The sequence below is a fragment of the Xiphias gladius genome, chromosome 14, assembly GCF_016859285.1.
Source record: "Xiphias gladius isolate SHS-SW01 ecotype Sanya breed wild chromosome 14, ASM1685928v1, whole genome shotgun sequence".
In the NCBI taxonomy this organism is placed as follows: domain Eukaryota; kingdom Metazoa; phylum Chordata; class Actinopteri; order Istiophoriformes; family Xiphiidae; genus Xiphias; species Xiphias gladius.
This window is the reverse complement of record NC_053413.1, coordinates 7,437,694-7,457,449: the sequence shown is the minus strand read 5'-3', so window position 1 is coordinate 7,457,449 and position 19,756 is coordinate 7,437,694. Positions and strand designations below refer to the sequence as shown.

Sequence of the window (19,756 nt, the reverse complement as noted above, 5' to 3'; positions counted from 1 at the left end):
TTTTGTCATGTCAACCAAGAGGACGAGGGGAGTGGAGGAGGCCAGTTACCTCTCCTCAGCCATGGCCAGCACAGCAGCTGAGCCGCAGTATGTCTGGACATAAGGTAGGTTACAAGAAATGTGTGTTTTAAAAGTCTTTAAAATGTTTGCTGCGTATCTATTGATACACTTGTCTCTGCGTGCAAGTATACATAGAGGTGTTGAGCATCGTGCCCACAGCAGCCACCCTGTGTGATGTGAAATCTAGAGCTGCCATTATCACAAACAAAGGAGTGCAACCACGTGCAATGCCAGCAAACACGGTGTGAACACATGTGCGCATGAGGCTGTCTACGGTCATGAGCTGAAACCAACACTACTTTACAGAGCGAGAGAACAAAGTTTCTACTCTTACAGAAAGCAGAAATGAAGCGTGCAGGACAAAATGATACAAAGCAAGTATGGAGCATGGATGTAGGAGGTTGTATGCCTGGTCCGGCGTTACTGTTTACGTGTATGTGCAGTGTGTGCATTAGAGGGCGCAATTTCCCTTTTTACCCTAACCATAACTGTACTATAACTCGTAAAAATGACCACATCATAAAAATATTCCTATAGAAACTTCAAATGCGAGTCCTGCTCCAAAATCATTTTATCTAGGTAATTTGTTGAGGAATTTATCATTCAGCACAGTGTTTGCACTCTCCTCTCTGAACATAATAACAGCTTCATGCATTCTAGGAAGCATTAAGGCATTTAATCATTGCCCAAGGGCAAGGGCTAGCCATGCCAAGTCTAATGCCAAGGTCACCAAGTTGATTCCAGCCCTCCGTGTCAGAGGGGGTTGGGCTGATTTAGGAGGGGGAGGTTTAGAGCCCTCTTCTTTCCAGCTGAAGGTCTCCGGGGAGAATCAAACTACCACGTCTGCAGCGGGGAGAGAGGGGAAGAGGAGAGAAGGATCAAAATAAGCCGACCGGAGGACAGGGAAGAGAGAACACCGAGGATTCGAGACTGCTTCATGAAAACAACGCCGGCTGCAACATCTGGAGCGAAGCGCAGGCCGAATTTGGACATAAAGTACGCAAATCGTGCAGCTCCAGGGCCCCACTTTCAGACTTCCTGCTTCCAGTAACGTCCGATAATCTGATTAAAATTCACCGAAACGCGAGAAGAATGCACAGACTGGACAAATGGCTCTCCTGTAACTAACTCAGTGAACTGCAGAGACTCACTACTGCATATCCTCGGGACGCTCTCTTTCTGGTACTTTGCGCCAAGATCTGGCTCGCGCCTGGACGTTCGTTTATGGGATAAGTTTTCACAGATAATGTTCTGACAAAAAGCAGGGGGGGGGATTGCGCGAAGTGTTACGGGGAGATCGGTCCGTTCTTTTTTTTTTTGTAGTTTTTTTTTTTTTTTTAACTGTTTAACAGTTGTTGGTTGTTGTTTTTTCTGGAGAGTCAAATGATGGCACCAGAGCTGAAATCACATGTCCTACTGCTGCTGCTGGCGGTGGTGTGGGAGCTGAGCGCGCAGGGAGCGACAGAGCGACAAATCAATCCAGAGGTGAGGAAAAAGAAAACAACAAAAAGAAAATAACAAACACACACAAAAACCCGATAAGCATGAATCCAGAATACAGGATTAGAGACAGACAAATAATTCCAGATAAAAGTACACAAGACAGATAAATCCATAATAGATTAATAAATCCAGTCTTGGATAATGACAATGTATAAAAGTTAGGATAAGGAAATACATTTAGAGTTTAGGAGATATAGAAAAGTTTAATTTATAATATTCTCTATATCTACATGTAAGACTGAATGATCTTTCTTTCTCATTTTAATAAATTATTCTCATTCTCATTTTCATCATTATGACCCTGCTCATAATGATATACTCATGTTTAGTTAATGGCTGCCATAGACAAACCCGTATACCATAAGTTAAAACTCTGCATCTTGGTGGAGAATATTTCCACAGTTGTCTGCTTTTGTCACAGGAATATGGGAAGGGCTTTGACCCTGGGTTGGAGGAAGCAGCCCATAATGATGATAGCGCTCATGAAAACACTGAGTAAATGCTGAGGGGGCAAAAGCAGGAGAGCACGAGAAAAAGCAAACGAGGAGAAATGCTTGAGCTTGTATTGTGGTCGGGGCAGAGACAGAGGCAGAGGCCATTTTTGTGGTACTGGAGGTGGGGGCTGAGAGTTGCGGGTACAGATATATTCAGAGGGATGGGGAGATGTAATTGTTGACATCTGTTGTGAGTTATGGCTCAGCGGACTGGGGTGAGGTTCGTATGACAATCTGAGAGGTCCTGCAGCATATCAGCCACGGGCAGCTGTGGAAAAACACTCACCACAGCTTGAACTCTGGCTCTGTACATTAAAGACTTTAAATAACCCACCAAGATGAAGTACCAGCACTAAGTAGTTTGATAGATCAAGGAAGATTTAGCTGAGATTTCCCTGCTCTGATCTGTTCTGTCTTATCTGTCCCATGTCTGTTCTTTTCTGTACTGTACTTTTATGTTCTACTTAGTTTTTTTGTTCTTTTGTAAGATTCTGGTCTTTTCTGTCTGCAGCATCAGCAGTCCTCTAATCGCACAGCCGGTACAGCGTTAGGAAGTTGGGCAGTAATGTTTCAGGAAGTGACTTTGTTATGGTACCCCTACACACCTGCTTCCTTCAGGATCATTAGTAAATACTTTGTGTGTATGTGTGCGTGAGGGTTTGTGTATATGCATGCATGTGTATGAGCTGAGAGGCCTAAATGAGTTTGTGAGATCACACAGTGGCGCCAAATGTCTCTCTAATCATGCCTATGGACTGAATTATATTTCCAGCTGGGCCAATGGAAGAAAGCTGAGCTAACTCCACTGACCTACATTAGACTGTCAACTTAAAGGCACAATCTGTACGGCGTAAACAGAAGAGTCACCTCACCACCATAATTCAAAACACAGGACTGGAGCCTGCCATCACATTTAACTGTTATTAAACAAACTAAAACTACATGACAACTATATATATTAACAATATTTTCTGTTGCTGTTAAAGGTTTGTTTATTTCTTGTAAACACAAGAGTACATTAGGACTATATTTTCTCCTAAGAGCAATTCAGAAATACAATTTTTTTTATCTTTATCTTTAAATATCTACAAATTAAATTACATACGTTAGAGCCATTTCTATTTTGTTATACACGTTCAAGGAAGCATCATTATAGCCAGGTAGTGGCTATTGGCTAAACCATTAGCTACTAGGGATGTAGATTTACAAGGAATGTACTAAATCAACTATTTGCTGTGTTGACAATCAATAATTGTTTAAAGGTGCTATTATATTGCTACGTAGGCAACGTTAGCATCAACAGCTCTTTACTCACCAGTCTAGAAGAAACATTGCAAGTTCAGCATATAACTTCATTCCTTCACTCGCCAAGAGCTGTTACCAGAGGTGGAAAGCAACGCCAGTGTTAACTCTTGTTTTGCGTGTATTTTTATCACTGCTTTTCCTCTACTGAAGTTAGCATGCTAACCAGCTAGTAACTTTGCGGCAGAGAAAGTTACGTATAGTACCTTTAATCGCTAGACAATAACGCAACACAAAGTGCAAAGTATTTTTTGTCTAGTGCCATGACCCTTAATCGTGGCAATGTCCAAGTAAAAAGTTGATTTTTGAGCAATAACAAATATATTGGCTTCACTTAAATTTGCAGTGGCCAGACTCCTTTTTTGTTGCTATTCCAGTACAAGTTCAAAATATTTAATAGAGCAAGCTATACAACTTCTAGGCTACACATATATTAGATGGGACTGAACATATTGGGCAGAACTTTAAACAAAGTCTAACCCATTTTTATATCAACAAAGAGGGGCAGCTGGAGAAGGCTAAGAATAAAGAAGGTGGTCACTTAGGTTAGGTTTTTATTCCTGTAATTGTTCCAGAGCATAAGAGTTATCAATCATGAAATGAATGTAGAAACTGAAACATGGAGTTGAGTTACAAGTTATTTGTGACTCTGTTAGTAGGTTGACTCATAAAAAGAACAGCAGCATCAACATTCAACATTCAACTTTCAACCAGACAAACAGAGCGCACTGAACATGTCTAATGTCAACATTAGAGAAACTGAAACTCTTAGCTACAACACAGATGAACATACTTGACTTTTATGGTCAAAAAGTACTGGTTGGCCTTTAATTGGAAAGACTGTCAAGTTTCTGTGGAAGTTTGCACTATAGTGAAAAGACCAGCTTGGCCTGAAGTTCTCTGGAAAGTTTATATTAAGTTTATACTTATTTAGTAATCACCTCCACTGTTTTATGATGTTTTTATAAAACCACTGCCGCCTGTGGCTTTATTTTCTTCTCTCAAACAGCGGATGTTTGTGATCTCATATGTTGCCTCCACAAACCCACAAGTCACCAGTATCAGTGCACAGTTCCACTATTGAGTAGGAGGTTTGTGCTTTAATTAACACTAAGTCTAATTAAGTGAGTGGTTATATATTGGTCAGTGGGTCTGTGTTGGTGGGATAAACAGTCGAGGGGTTGTGAGAATGCAGCAGTCATTTCCTGTGGTCAATGACAGAGACAGGAAGTGGGCAGTTGGCTTTTGCTTTACTGCTAAAACACCTTGGTGCGTCAGCAGCCACCTGCCTGTAACACGCACACCATCTTCTCCCACATGGCCACAGATTATTTTTCTTGTGAAGGCACAAAGGAATGGCTTCAAGCTGAGATCATTCACTACAAAGGAAGATAGATGGACAAGAAATGAGATGATGAATGCAAGGCAGGGGGAACAGTGAGGAGGCTGTTGATGCCAAGAAAGGAAGGCATTGTGGCAATGGGAATGATGCAATCTGGGAAAGGAGAAAAGTTGGAAGATGAAGCAATTACCAATTTAAAAGGACAGGGTTTGAATCATAGCTGTCATGCAAACATCCTGTATGAATATATAGCTCTTTCCCTCTGCTCCTAACAAGAATAAGCATTGATTTTAAGAAAATGTGAGTTGGCTAAACTGGCAACTTTACACCAGTCCCATCTTGTCGCCTCACTAGTCATTTAGAGGAAGGGGGGAAGAAAGGAAGGAAGGGTGCATAGTTTTTGACAAAGCCACATCCTTATGATTATCAGTGGGTGGCCTGAGGGCAACCTCTCCGAGGAAAGATAGGAGGTGTTACAGGAAATAGGATAATACGCAAAGCCATTATGTAATTTCCTTCAGAAAGCGAGCAATGAGTCAAATTTCAGGAAAGCTTTTTCTTTTCTTTCTTTTTTTTTTACAGAGACAAAATCATGCCATCGGGATTTGCTTGGGATTGACTTATTACTCAGATGATATTGGCAGAGATCTGTGTTTTTCCACTCTTGTGTCACCAGGTCCTATTGTTGTTGGCCGTGGAGGTGTTTTTTTAATAGATAGCAGCTGAGGGATTACCTACACTCACACACAGACACACACGCTGAAAGAGGTTTCAAGATGTGTGCTGAGATTTCCTAAAAGTCTCCCTAAAGGAACAGCATAAGCTTGGGGCAAATGTTCATACAGCGACAAAGAATTCAAAAGGTTCGGGTTGATGTGTTGCACTGAATGTACTTATACATACAAACTCCCTCACACACACAACCACACACAATCACACACTTGCAGCCAATAACGAGCTTGGGAGCAATAATTTCATACGTTTTAAGACATCTGACATAATACTGCAGCTCTCTGGACAGAGTGAGTAGGTGTGTGATGAGGAGCTGTGTGTGTGTGTGTTGTATACTACCCAGCACGCCTCAGTTGGACTCCCATCGTTGTTGACCATAGTTTCTTTCCATTGGCCCTCACCGAACGGAACAACTGACTCGCTTTCTTTTCTGAAATGCATTCGCTCCTTCTCCCTTTCTCATCCTATGCAAAATGAGCACTCTGCCTACTGACATCCATAGCAACCACTCTTGGATTCTTGTGGCTCTTCCATTGAACAATAAACCCACATCACTTCATATGAGCGAGCTGTGCCCTTGACACAGTTGTCAGAGGGTATTTGGAAAGAATGTGGAGTAGCTAAACTAATTTAGAAAAATAGAAATTATGATTTGAATAAAGAAAAAAATCCTCATATTGAGTCAGCTGTAAGTGAACACCAGGTTTTGAGTGTGCCAGAAGAATACTTAATAAGCAAGCAGAGTATTTAAGTAAGGTAGGAGTCATGGATAAGCCATGAAATAGTTACCTTAAAGTAAATGATAAATGGTGAAATAGCTGGAAGTAACGGATAAACAGTGGAAATTGTTTTTAAAAAAGCTAAACAGCTGAAAGTAATTGATATGAAATTCGAATCATGGGTTGTTAGTTGAGTGAGATCACCTGACAGGACTGTGGGGTTGCAACTGACAAAGAAAGGGTGGGAACCAGCGCTCTACATCAAAGTCTGGTAGTAGCTTGGACCGTCAGCTCCTATGCCACTGTAAATAGTGACCATTTCCTCTTCCTGCCACTGCTTTCGTTGCTCAGCCCATTAGTATGATCAAAAATAGTTGAATGTGACGGTGAATAAGACTTTGTCAAGCCACCTGAGGGACTCATGAAAGAGGTGAGGAAGCCACAAAGTTAAAACAAGTGTTCAGTGTCGTTCAACAGCAGTCTTTTGACTGAGCTGAGGGCAAAGTTGGGTTTTTTTACAATAGAAAACACAGTTAATGTGTGAAAGAGAATAGTAGGGTTTCAAGCACAGTCAAATCAGGCCTTAAACAGCCTTCTTCTTATTTTCACAGTGAAATACTTACAGTTCCAAGACATTAAAGTTCATGCCTAACTTCAGGAGAGGAAAACCTACATTAATAATTATTACAAGACCCACAAACTGCAGGAGTCTCATTATGACTCCTAATTACAACCTCTAGATGTAGCTAACCTCCATCTTTCCCTCCTGCGCTCCTCTCCTTTCCTGCTTATGTGGATGTGCTGTAACAGTGGCAAACAGTGAGTCTTTATGTGTCCACTGGAACTGCATGGGTGAGTCAGAACCAGAAAGGGCTCATTCAGGGGTGAAGTCTAAACACCGAGACCTCCATGTCTCCCTAAGACAGACAGAGAGGGAGAGATTAGACCTTCAAGGGCTTCCAAAACTCCCATTCACTGCTGCCCAGGCTTGAGTACAACGCCGGATAATCGTCAAGGCTTTTCATACAAGTACAGCCGTGGTAAATATAAACCTACAGACCTGAGCACACATGCAGATAATCTATGGCAGAACTACTTGCGTGTTTGCTTTGTGCTGTACGCTTTCAGTGGAAAAATACAGAAACAAGGCAGTTAAACATGTTTTGCCTTCTTTGTATTTAGCAACTATTAGCAGCAGATAGGCTATACAGGAATAATCGAGTGGCTCTGGGTGTGGTTGTTCAGAAGTATTTACCCTCAAGTCCCTGGGTTTTCCATAAGAGAGGGATGAGGGAGAAGAAAGAAGGGGAGGAGTGACGAGGCGAAGAAAGAGACATGGACGTGGGGGGAAAAGTTTGACTTTGAGGTTTGGATGTGTCTAGGAAGAAATTCCCGGTTAAATTACTGACTGACGCTGCTGCTTGACTGGAGACATTGGCTGAGGTTGCCCAAGGCCTGAGTCTCACCCTGGGACACTCCCTATCTTTCTCTCTTCTCTCTAAATCCCCTTCTCAGCACATACACCCACTATGACCATGGCTTTTTCTAAATTATACAAAATAGAGAGTAATTTTGATAATACATCACATCCAGTCCTGCCGTGCATGGAAAAATCCCCCTCCAAAAAATCATTCATTTTTTGACAGGTAACCTTTATCAGTCAAGCTCATGCTATATCCAAACGATAAAACACATCCTAAAGGCGCATTATGAGCTCACAAAGTGACTGTGTACAGCAGAATATCAAAGTGATCTCAGTTTTCACTGTGCTCACAATGGCCTCAGTGTTATTTTTCAGCTCTAGTTTGAGAGGGAAGGAGTTTAGGAGAAGCTGTGTGGGAGAGGTACGGAGCAAAGCCGCTGGCACCGGTCCAGATGTCAAACCAGCACCACAGCGGATTGGTTTTCCAGGGGAAAGTAAGGTCAATCATAGTGGAGACTAAGGGATCTGGATCACGGAAGAACTCAGTGACCATCACAATATTTGCTCAAAATGGTTTAAACAAATGCTTTCATCATCTACAAACTCAGTGACTTTATAACTGTTGCAGTCTGCACTTAGGTTAATCTTTAACTCTTTGAGGGAGATATCCTCGTCCAGTTTCGGCCTCGTGGGGTTTTTAATCAAACCTGAACTGCCTTTGTTTGAAGTTTTTTTGGGGGCTTAAACTTGGCAGTGTTCTGTCATGTTGACCTTAGCTTCAATTAGCTATGGTGCTCACCGGGGAGCCGAATGTTGATGGTTGAATAGCTTTTGTGTTTAGTCATTAAATGGAGACATGCCAGTTGCTTAAAACCGATGTTGCTCCTGCTGGCAACAAGATACAAAAACACAGGAGACATTATTTAAGAGCTTATTTCTGCCGTCAGTGAGGAATGTGTTTTTTGCTGCGAGCGCATAAAAACATCCTGAACTTGTAGTCATTGCAAACGATAATCAGCATCATACAAAATAGTTCCGGGATCACCAACAAAAATCAGGTGATTTCTTGTGTTTTTGTGTCTGTCTCTATTTAAACTCTTATTTTCTACATACTGAATTTCCTTTGGTTTCATTTTGCAGTATTTCTCACAAGTCTCCTTTTCTTGCTTTGCTCTTCAGTCATGGCTGCAACAGTACGGTTACCTGCCTCCGGGGGACCTGAGGACCCATGCCCTCCGCTCCCCTCACTCCGTCTCCTCAGCCATCGCTGCCATGCAGAGGTTCTACGGCCTAACTATCACCGGCACCTTCGACGACCACACCATCGAGTGAGCACCGTCAAACAGCTTTATTCTACACGTAGCTCGGCTCAGACAGATCAAAAGCTGCCATTTTTTTTTACCTTGTTGTGAGCGGAGAATGTCTTGTGTCTGGCAGGGCCATGAAGCGACCGCGATGTGGAGTGCCAGATAAGCTTGGTTCCGAGCTGAAGAGCAACCTGAGGAGGAAGCGATACGCTATCCAGGGCCTGAAGTGGAACAAGAGAGACATCACTTTCTCGTAAGTCAACAGTGCTCCAAGTGAATGTAATGCATCTGCAGAGGCAGGATGGAACAGTACCTAAAGCCGTTTTTACACTTTTTACACCCAATGAACCAATGTCAGAAAATCAGAACTGTTGAGCAACTATAATAGCTTCACTATAGAGAGGAAATAACTCCCTTTCTTGCCTTTCCCATCCCTCCCCCTCACACATTCTTGAACACTCTTTAGTATACAGAACTACACCCCAAAGGTGGGTGAGTACGAGACCCATGAGGCCATCAAGAAGGCCTTCAAGGTGTGGGAGAGCGTCACCCCACTACGTTTCAGGGAAATCCCCTACAGTTACATACGGGACAAGGTTGAAGAGTTTGCAGACATCATGATCTTCTTTGCTGAGGGTTTCCATGGCGACAGCAGCCCATTCGATGGAGAGGGGGGCTTCCTGGCACATGCCTATTTCCCCAGTAATGGCATCGGTGGAGACACCCACTTTGATGCCGCTGAGCCGTGGACGATTGGGAACCAGAATCTGTATGGTAAGGCTATGTTAGCTAACTGACATTCTGATAAATTGGATTTTTTTTTCTTTTGTTGTGATTCCCTTAAACCTGATAAGACATGAAAAGCTTAAATGTTGAGAGTTACTTTGCATGTCGGGAGTCAGGCATCTCTGTTTTGCTGTCACAAGCAAAATATGTGCAGCAACAGATCCAGTCTTGTAGCTGTACCTTTGAGGCAGTGAGTACCCTGGGGTTTGTTGATACTGCAGAAATGGAGAAGTGTTTATTTCTGTAGCAGACACACAGCTTTGCAGTGTCAGCTGTTTGAGGCAAACACATCTTCCCATGACCTGCGGCTGATTTAATTTTTGATCCACTGATTTGTTTAGCAATTGTGTGATTCTGAGTCACTTTAAAATGAGGAAACAGGAATATTTTCTCCTCTTCTTGTGTACTCATTGACTCATCAACAAGATAAAACCCCTTCTGTTTTTTTACCCTCATTTTCCAGAAATAAAGTCGTTTTTAATGATGTTTTGTTGTTGATATTGTTTCAGGCAATGATGTATTCCTGGTTGCGGTGCACGAACTGGGTCATGCACTGGGTCTGGAGCACTCCGTTGACCCGTCGGCCATTATGGCTCCCTTCTATCAGTGGATGGACACAGAAAACTTTGAACTTCCTGACGATGACCGCAGAGGCATACAACAACTTTATGGTATGTTATTGACAAAGTCATTGTCCAAAACACTGTCAGAAAAGATGCTGTCTATATCTTTTTTTTTGGTTGCATTTCTCACTATCAAGTGTTTGGAGCATGAGGGGCTTTAGTGACAGAAGACACCGAAAATCTATCACTTCAAAACATCTTAGCAACAGAATCTTTTAAAAACTGAATATTTTCTAAAACGTAACTTGTGTCACTTTTGCTCCAAACCCTTGCTATACTGTGTGATATTCTATACAGTTTCATTAAATCTAACAGAATCTGCACTGGAGGGTGTGTGTCTCAATACTGGAGTTAAGTTTAGGTCTCCTAAAGAATTTTCATATGTCCTTGTTCACATAGGGTCTGGATCGGGCCCTCAGCCCCCTCCTGTAACACCCCGTACGCCTAACCATAACCCACAGCCCACATATTCACCAGAAAAGCCTCGCTATGGCCCCAACATCTGCGATGGACACTTTGACACCATAGCCATCCTTAGAGGAGAAATGTTTGTGTTCAAGGTAAACCCACCTGACATACTTGAAGTTTTGATGTGATAGTTTGGCTACTGGGCTATTTGAAAATCTCTCTTTGTTGTCCCCTTACAGGATAAGTGGTTCTGGCGAGTGCGTAACAACCATGTATTAGATGGATACCCCATGCCGACCGGTCACTTCTGGAGGGGGTTGCCCACTCATATTAATTCTGCTTTTGAAAGGGAAGATGGGAAATTTGTTTTCTTTAAAGGTAAGTCTGGCTTTAGTATATTGACAAAACATTTACACAGTTTTCCTTTTAAAACCATTGAAACCAGTCATCGTCAATCAGGCAAAGTCTTGCAGATACCTCATATGTTTCTCTTTTTCCGTGTCTGTGTGTGCCCACTCGGCCTTATTCTGCCTTTCTGTCTCTCCAGGGGACAGGTACTGGTTGTGCAGTGAATCTCTTCTGGAGCCTGGTTACCCCAGGAGCCTGACGGAAATGGGCACTGGGCTTCCCAAAGATCGAATAGATGCTGCTCTCTACTACACACCCACTGGACAAACATTCTTCTTCAGGGCAAACAAGTTAGTCATCTTCCCTGTGTGTGTGTCATATGCAGTCTGTGCTGAAGTGTGTGGGGTAGTATTTCAAAGGAAAATCCATTTGCATTACCCTCACCAAAAGATACTGTATGTTCTAATGTTGACCATATAAGGTTCAAACACATAAACTCAATCACTTACCCTGAATTACAAACCTGCTAAATTTAAACATTAAAACAAACCTTGAGGAAACTTTAAAGCTTGCTAAGCCTCCCTGTACTTAAACTATAGTCTTTGTTATAAAAAAGGTGGGTGATATGTGGCAGTCAGTGATTATCATAGTGCAAACAGCCACCTACATAAACAGACCTTCTGGAAGAGTTTGCACCACTCTGTCTGCCATATTTCTGCAGAAACAACACTGATTTTGTGGGCAGCCAAGTGTTTAAGTTCAGCAGGAACACACACACTGTTTAAGAGCGTTTGTTTTAAGTTTTGGGGGTCAAGAGCCAGTCAAGTCTCAAGTCATTTTAGAAAAGTCTAAATCCTATCTAAATTCAATCACAAAAAGTCCAAATGTCAAGTCTGAAGTGTTTTAAGGAAAGACCAAGTAAAGCATTTAGCCTTTTAGGGAAAGTCTAATGCAAGTTTCAGGTCTGTCACAACATGTCTCAAGTCCTTCAGCGCAAGTCCAAATGAAGCCTCCTCAAGTCCTGTAGGCCAAGTACAAGTTACGTCAATCTGTCAGAAGAAGTTCCAAGTCAAACCCCAAACGCTTTAGGGCAAGTTGAAGTCGTGCCCATCAGAACAAGTCTCAAGTTAAGTCTTTTAGGGCAAGTCAAAGACAAGTTTCGTGTCTGTCAGAAGAAGTCTCAAGTCAAATCTTAAGTCCTATAGGGTGAGTCCAAGTCAAGTTTAAAGTCATTCCAGACGAGCTCAAGTCAAGTCAAGTATATAGTCTTTTATGGAGAGTCTAGGCCAAGTGTCAAGTCTCTTAGGGCAAGTCCAAGTCAGATCTCAAGTCATTTCAGACAAGTCCAAGTAAAGCCTTAAGTCTGTCATAACAAGCCTTGAGTCCTTTTGGGCAAGTGGGGCTGTGAATGTGACCATTAACTCACCATAGCTGTTCCTCTCGTTTCCTTTCCGCTCTCATTTTTTCTTTAGATATTACCGTTTCAACGAAGGATCACGAACTGTTGACGATGGCTATCCAAAATCAATTAGTGTGTGGCAGGGAGTGCCTGACAACATTAAGGCAGCCTTCATGAGCAAAGATCAAGGTAAGGGTGATGTGTATAATAGTACCTGGACTATTTTCTCACATCTTAGTGTGAACCGCTTTTTCTTTCAGTTCAGTTTTGTTTCTGACATTTCTTTTTTCTACTCCTCAGCGTACACCTACTTCTACAAAGCCAACAAGTACTGGAAGTTCAATAACCAGATGATGCGTGTGGAGCCAGGATACCCCAAATCAGCCCTTCGTGACTGGATGGGCTGCCCTAATGAAGACCCCAAGACGGACGGAGGAAGAGGTGGAGGTGGACACGACAAGGACAAGGAGAGAGAGAAAGAAAAGGAGCGGGAGGATAAGGACGGAGCTAAAGATAGAGAGAGGGACACAGATAGGGAGAGAGAGACAGAGAAGGAGGAGGATACGGAGGTGATCATTATCGAAGTGGATGAGGAGGGAGGGGCAAGTGGCGGAGCTGCAGCAGCGGCAGTGGTGGTGCCGTTGTTCCTGTTAGTGTGTGTGATTGCTACGCTGGCAGCCTTGGTGTTTTTCCGTCGCTATGGTACCCCACGCCGACTTCTCTACTGCCAACGATCTTTACTGGACAAGGTGTAGACGGGAGGAGGAGGGGAGGGAGAGGGGAGTGAAAGACAGGGAGAGAAAAAGAAAACAAAGTGGAAGGAAATGTTAAACACAGATAACAGAGCAGGAGAGAAGGAGGTAAAACAAGAGAAAGAGCAGAAGGAAAAGCACCAGACTTGCATTTTAAAATATTTTTTACCACTGCCAGATTCCTTTTGCTCTGTCTCTCAACCACTCCATCCTTCCATTTTTAAAAAACATTTTCTCTCTCCCTTCTCTCTCTGCCTCTCTCCTGATACTGACGCCAGCTCTTTGCTGTTTGTTTTAGCCTTTTTCAATGTCTTATTTTTAGTTTTTGCCAGTGGTCAGTGTTTTTGTCCTTGTGAATTCTCGGCTTTGAACCTGCATCTTCATGACGCCCATTCTAGCATGTTCCTTTGCGTAAGCAAACACTGTGTTTGATCTGTTCGTTCTTCCCCCTTGTTAACTTGCACACAGTCACATAAACACAAACATTTGGAAACCGCAGTGGTCTTAGTCATTGTTTCTTAATCCTCCATTAAAGCAACATGTCAGAGCCAGTATGGACCATAAAAGGGAAACAAAACAGGAGCTTATGTCCTTATGAAGCATCAGAAACACTCCTCTGAGAGTAAAACAATAAATACAACTGTGTCTTTTCCTTTTTTATATCAATGTCTAGTGCTGATTATTATTATAAATGATGTTGTCATTATTATTATGACTATTACTATTATTGTTGTTGTCCTTCGTGTAAAGAATGTGTTTTTGTACATTGTCATTAAAAAGTCCTGCTGGACAGTGACATACAGTTTTGAAAGTGGCCTTAATTTTATATATGTGGGGACAGTGAATGGGGAAGGGGGTTATGTATTCTTGAAACTTGATTGTTTTTTTTACCTTGAATCCATTTCAAATGAAAATAAATTGACGATCTGAAAATGACTCCTTTTTGTCATTGTACTTGTTTACAGTTTTCAAATCATGGTGCTACATTACTAGTCAGGGGTTATAAGTAGTTTAACAACAATGATAATGATACTAGTGATGATGATAATAATGATAACGGTCTAGTTTTCTCAATGAGATTGTGTGTGTCCTTACTCTAAGCTTTTCTTACTAAATAAAGTAATTTCAAAAGGCTTTCTGTGCTTTGATTTGTAAACAGTTCACTTCATCTTTCTCTCTTTCTGCCATCTTTCTCTTAGCTACTGGAGCTACTCACTCGCGCCTTTAATGCAGTAATATTTTAATTTAGGCCTAACTGCTTTCATGTATTCCAGCTCTCACCTAGCCTCTTCCCCTTGACCACTCATATTGATCACATTGCTCCTGCATCTGGCCTCCCCCAGTCTTCCTGGACCTCCAGGTTTCTTGCTCCCCGACCGCACCACTCTGCGTTGCTGGGGCTCGGAAACTGGCAGGCCAGAAACTGGGTCGGAAAACACGGACTGGATCCAAAGTTTAAGTAGAAACAGGGAGGAAGACCATTGTGTAAAGCCATGGCTGCAACAGCAGGAAAACATATCTCAGCTACACGGTTAAGGAGGGAGAGAGTGTGTGTGTGTGTGTTTTCTCGGGTTTCCATACTTATGAGGACCAGAGAGCCTTCACCAAAGAGTAGGATGATGAGGCAAATCATTGTGAAGTGAGGACATCTTTTCTTCGAGAGTGAAAGTTTTAGATTTAGGCTTTGGCTAAACAGCGGAGAGATTTAAGAAGTCATCATGGGGTCAGTGGGTGAATGTAGTCAACGTGGGTCCTCACAAGTATAGTAATAGAAAGCTGCTCTCATGCACGTTTTTCACAGCTATAAATGCTTTTATTTGTGCATTATGCACTGTGTATGTGTACACTCCCATCCACCGTGTGCCAATAAAAGCTCAAACAGCAAACCTAGGCGTCTCCCCACTCCTTAATGATCCCACTAATGACAACTCCCATACAGACATTAGACCCACTGTAGAGATGACTGACTTAAAGAGAGAAGGAGTGGGTGGGGGTCAACGTGTCTATGATATGTTATGATTACTGCAGCGGGGCTTTATACAATGAAAATGATGAGGTATTTTCCTATTGTGCTGAAAAGATGTAGGGCGTCCATTTGTCTCCACTTATGCTGCAGTGTTTTGAAGAGCTGGGGCTGGGGAGAGAAGTCACGAGGATTTTTTGGGGTGGGGTGTGCTTTTGGGGGGGGAGAGATGAGGGCGGAGTGAAGAGGGTTAAGTCACATTTGGAGGCCAGAGATGGAGCAGAATTCTATGAGCAACATCTGGAATTCCAACTGCATCATGTGGGTCAGACAAACAGCAGGACATGGCAATGAGGGAATGGGGGATGGGAGTTGTTTAACCAGCTTTTTGACCATATCAGGGTCACAATAAAGGATATGTAAAGAAAATATCGTGTGTTTTTCAAGTTTTCTCTCTTCTCGGCAGGTTTCGGCATGTGTCTCCGCATGAGGTTTTCCATGCTCCACTCATTTCTGTGACCTGCACACAAGTGAGAAACTTAGCTGTGGGTCACAGTTTGGTGTTTTCTGTCTTCCCCCAGCTGATTCTGCAGAGCGAAAAAAAAAAGAAAAAAAGAATTGCCTCAGCATAATTCTTCCTCACAGTCCTTTCCTTTCTCTTTTTTGTGTGTGTAACTGGAGAGCTTTTCTTCACTGTCTGCGAAATGACTCACTTCTTTTTCACAGTCCAACAAAAGACTACACCACCATGTTCCAGCCTCTTCCAGCCATCACCACTCCTCGTGCTCTCACATTTCACCCAGATAAGTGAAAAGGCCATTTTTAGTCCTGATTCCAGTGCTACTTTTGCACATCCTCTTATTTCAAGGGCTGAGCTAATGGTAAATAGATTGCACTTGTATAGCGACAGTTTTTTTGTTTTAGTTTTATGACCACACAAAGCACTTGACACTATATGCCACATTTACCCATTCACACACACATTTATTCACACTCAGACATACATCAGGGGTAATTCTGGGCTCAGTATCTTGCCCAAGGACACTTCTACATGCGGTCTGGAGGAGCCGGGATCCGGTTAGTGGACGACCCCCTCTAACCCCTGAGTCACAGCTGCCCGACAAACTTAATTTACAAACATAAACTCTTCCATCCATCCCTCCGTGCAGAGTGCCTCACATCACAGCAACTGTTCTCAATATGTCAACTCTCTAGGTTCAATTCTACTCAACAAAAAACATTAGCGAGCACCTTTTTTTGCTTCTGTCTTTCTCTGTGCTGGACATTTCCTGTGCCTGTTTCAGCTGGCATGTGTATAGCCTGCAGGCTGATGAATGGAAACTTCCCAACAGGGGAAGTCCTGCTCTTGGCTATTGTGTCTCATAATGACCAAACCGAACATCATACTGAAATGATGGACCAACCTATGAGAGGAGGCTGAGTAACCTTCCCATTAAATGAGAATGAATGATGAACAGAGAATGCCGAGTGTTGCACTCTGCCTGGTAACAAGGATGTGGGATGGTGGTAAGCAGCACTTCTTATGGGAACTGGTGAGTGGCGAGATAGTGTAGGTTACACATGGTTTTCATTTGCATCATTTAAAGCTCTGCCACATCCTGCACCAAGCACTAATACAAACACATAGTAACAGAGGGTTTGCCGTCGTCTGTGTTCTCTTACTCTTGCACAGCCATGTCATTGCATTTTGTTTGGGACCAAAAGGTTTTTGGCTCATCTGAGAAAAAAAGCATCATGTTTTGTAAATGACCCTCTGACCTTTCTTTGAGCACCACGATCAGGTCGTTGTTTCAATTTATGAATAAGCATGTCTGCTGACTTATCACTCCTTAAAGGGGCTAATCCGTCAATTTAGCATTAAATGTGAGAGACAGATTTAAAAAAAAGAATGTTCAAAGTTGATACAGCAGAGGCCAATTTGTGGATTTATAATCCCCAGTTTGGCTCAAGCTCCAAAAGCGCTGGATCCTACACTTCCCATAATGCAGTTCGATTGTCTTTTTGTCAACACTCCATGCCTAGCAAATGCTAGTGTCTTTCAAACCAACCCGCCTCCTAACAGGACTTGAATTAACCAATCAACTTGTTTGAGCAGTAGGTCCATAAAACGCTTTGTTGTAATCTGGATGGCGTGTGCGCTGGCTCCTCTGCTAGCCATCATTTCAGTGAAAATTATAATGGATATAACTGAGAGCATTTCAAAATTGATATGCCGACACGATACAGTAATGACAGTGAACGGAATGACTGACTGGCGAGATCGTAGGCCTTTTTCACAGCAGACGTTACGACGTGTCACGCCGGAAAAGCGCAGGAAAAACCAATCAATCATCACTCTATTCCACGCAAGTACCCCAGTGAGCCAGTATGTGCGCTACCAGGACCCCGAAACTGGCCGATACACTGTGAACGGAACGCAGCCATTGTTGAATTTATTAATTACACCGGTGTGCTTCCTGCTTCGACACGATATCCTGCAGTGAAAAGGTCTCTTAGGCCTCGGTGGAAGGTTTCCCTCTATTCATGTGCTTTCTTGTTCAGTTTTAAAATAGAAACCATGTTGACCTTTAAACAAATTACCATACACTCTGGAAGGCTGCAATACTGTTTCTGTGCTGCTGCAGTCTCCCTCACACACACACACCCACGCACACACACACAGGGTTTATTTGTGGTATACACTGCCAGTAGAAGCAGAGGGATCAATACCTAATACTTTTTCCGTTATGTCGGCATCTTATTATTCCATTTAGCTACAAATGGCGCTATGCATGGAAAATAACTTTTCTCTATTTTTGTGATTGCCCCAGATGTCCCAATCTCAGTTTTCTCTGGTTCATCATGGATTTCACCATATGTTTGGTTTGTGATCTCTGTTTTCTTGGCCGTGCAGTTCTGTGTGCCTCTACCCCCTCAGTGATGAATCTGCATAAAGCTATCAGTTTAAAGCTGTGCGCCTGTTTTTGTTACACTTAACACAATGTCTGCACTTCAAATGGGCTGCAGTGCAGTGGGAGCGGTCTCTCTTAAATGTTGAAGAGGGGGTATTGTCTGGGCGAAAAAAAATACAGGTGCAAGGAAGTTGAACAATCAACATTTCAACCTCCTTAGCTTACTTTTTTTTTTTTTTTTTTTAAATCCTCACAAGTCTCATACGCCCTGCAGGAAAACACTTCAATCATAGGAGATGCTGATTCAGTTTCTACAAGCCCAGCTACCCTCGTCCTGACACAGCCATATCCGCAAGGAAACCCCCCTGCTTCACTCCGCACCCAGACAGGATGATCGGCACATTTCGTTTGACATATAAATAAATGTACGGTCACTGTCTGAGCTCTGGAGACCACAAGAGAGAAGCAGCAAGATCCCAAAACTCCTTATTCTTCCTCCTCAACCTCCCCACTTCTCCTGCAATTTGTTAATGAAATATCATACAACCGAATGCATGGTTTTTCTCTTTGTCTCGCTGCCTCCTCCATCGCAACAGGCCACATCTGGTTTCCATAAGCACATACATGTCATCACAAAGGGGGGGCTGAAAGAGGAGGGGGAAGGGTGTGTATATATCAAGGGAAGTTTAAGGAGTGCTAAGACGGACTGTCAAGATATCGCTGCCTTCCATCATCTCTCCAAACTCTTCTCACATGTATTCATGACACAGTCCAGCTTCCCTTCACTAATGAATAAAAGGAAATCCATAAGAGCAAGTATGCAAGTGAGGGAGAGAGCAAGAGTGAGGGGAAGCGTGGGTAAATAGGACGCAGACCGAGCAAGAAAAACTCCAAGTCCGAGGAGAGTAGGAGGAAAGTCAGTGAGACATAAAGAAACCAGAAAGGCCACATCAGACGTTGTCTTTGAAAGTGGAGCTCAGAGGGCCTCTATGCTGAGTTCCTAACTGTGGTGGACACAAAGACCTATGCGGTTACACTGAGGAGGGGAGGGCAGACAGGAGGGGGGGTGACGAGGAAGCAGGGGGGACTGCTTACAGAGCAAAAACATATGGTTTTTACTGCCCACTCAACAGCATAAGAGTGGCCTTGCTCAGCTGACTGGCTGGTGATTAAGGCCTTTTACCACTAATCTGAGCTCTAGACCGGACACAGGTGGTCCTCCAGCCATCACCAGTGGTTCTGTAAAAGACCCACAACTGTAGAAACATTGTTTCGAGTCATCTCTACATCTGTGGACACATTGCTGTCCAGCTGTTCCACTTTAGATTTGCTGGGTTCATGGATCTCTACCAAGTCGGGCATTTCACAGAGCTAGGCGAGTCCAGGACTGCCCTTCCTGGTCTTGAGCTGGACTGAGAGAACTCCGCTCATCCTGGGTTAAAGCTGCAGTAGGCAGTGTAGCTGTTGGTGGCCCAAAATGGCACTAACAGATAACTGTTAGGACTTCAGTGTGGCATTGGCAAAATCCTTGTGGTAGTCTTGGTTGTAATGACGTAAATGGCTCCATCCCTCATTGGTGGGACCAGTTTTCTATGGATAATTTGATCACTTGCAGTAGATTTCTTAACCTTCCTAAAGTGTTACAAATGGCAAATGGGAACCCACACTTTGTTGCAGACACTG

At 43.0% G+C, this 19,756-nt stretch overlaps 1 protein-coding gene across 3 annotated transcripts; it reads left to right on the top strand.

Annotated features, from left to right (window-relative positions):
- Positions 1–12: 12 nt before the first annotated feature.
- On the top strand, positions 13–14,134 carry mmp14b (matrix metallopeptidase 14b (membrane-inserted)). Of its 3 annotated transcripts, none has more exons than XM_040144017.1 (11): positions 13–104; positions 1,438–1,545; positions 8,755–8,903; positions 9,013–9,135; positions 9,349–9,656; positions 10,178–10,339; positions 10,691–10,851; positions 10,939–11,077; positions 11,247–11,397; positions 12,520–12,635; positions 12,747–14,134. In XM_040144017.1, the coding sequence occupies exons 1-11, from the start codon at positions 90–92 to the stop codon at positions 13,199–13,201; spliced, it is 1,887 nt and encodes a 628-aa protein (XP_039999951.1). In that variant the 5' UTR covers positions 13–89; the 3' UTR covers positions 13,202–14,134. The 3 variants fall into 3 exon arrangements, with proteins under 3 accessions (XP_039999951.1, XP_039999952.1, XP_039999953.1); XM_040144018.1 differs by lacking the exon at positions 13–104 and adding an exon at positions 786–1,056; XM_040144019.1 differs by lacking the exons at positions 13–104; positions 1,438–1,545 and adding an exon at positions 6,480–6,582.
- The last annotated feature ends 5,622 nt before the right edge of the window (positions 14,135–19,756 follow it).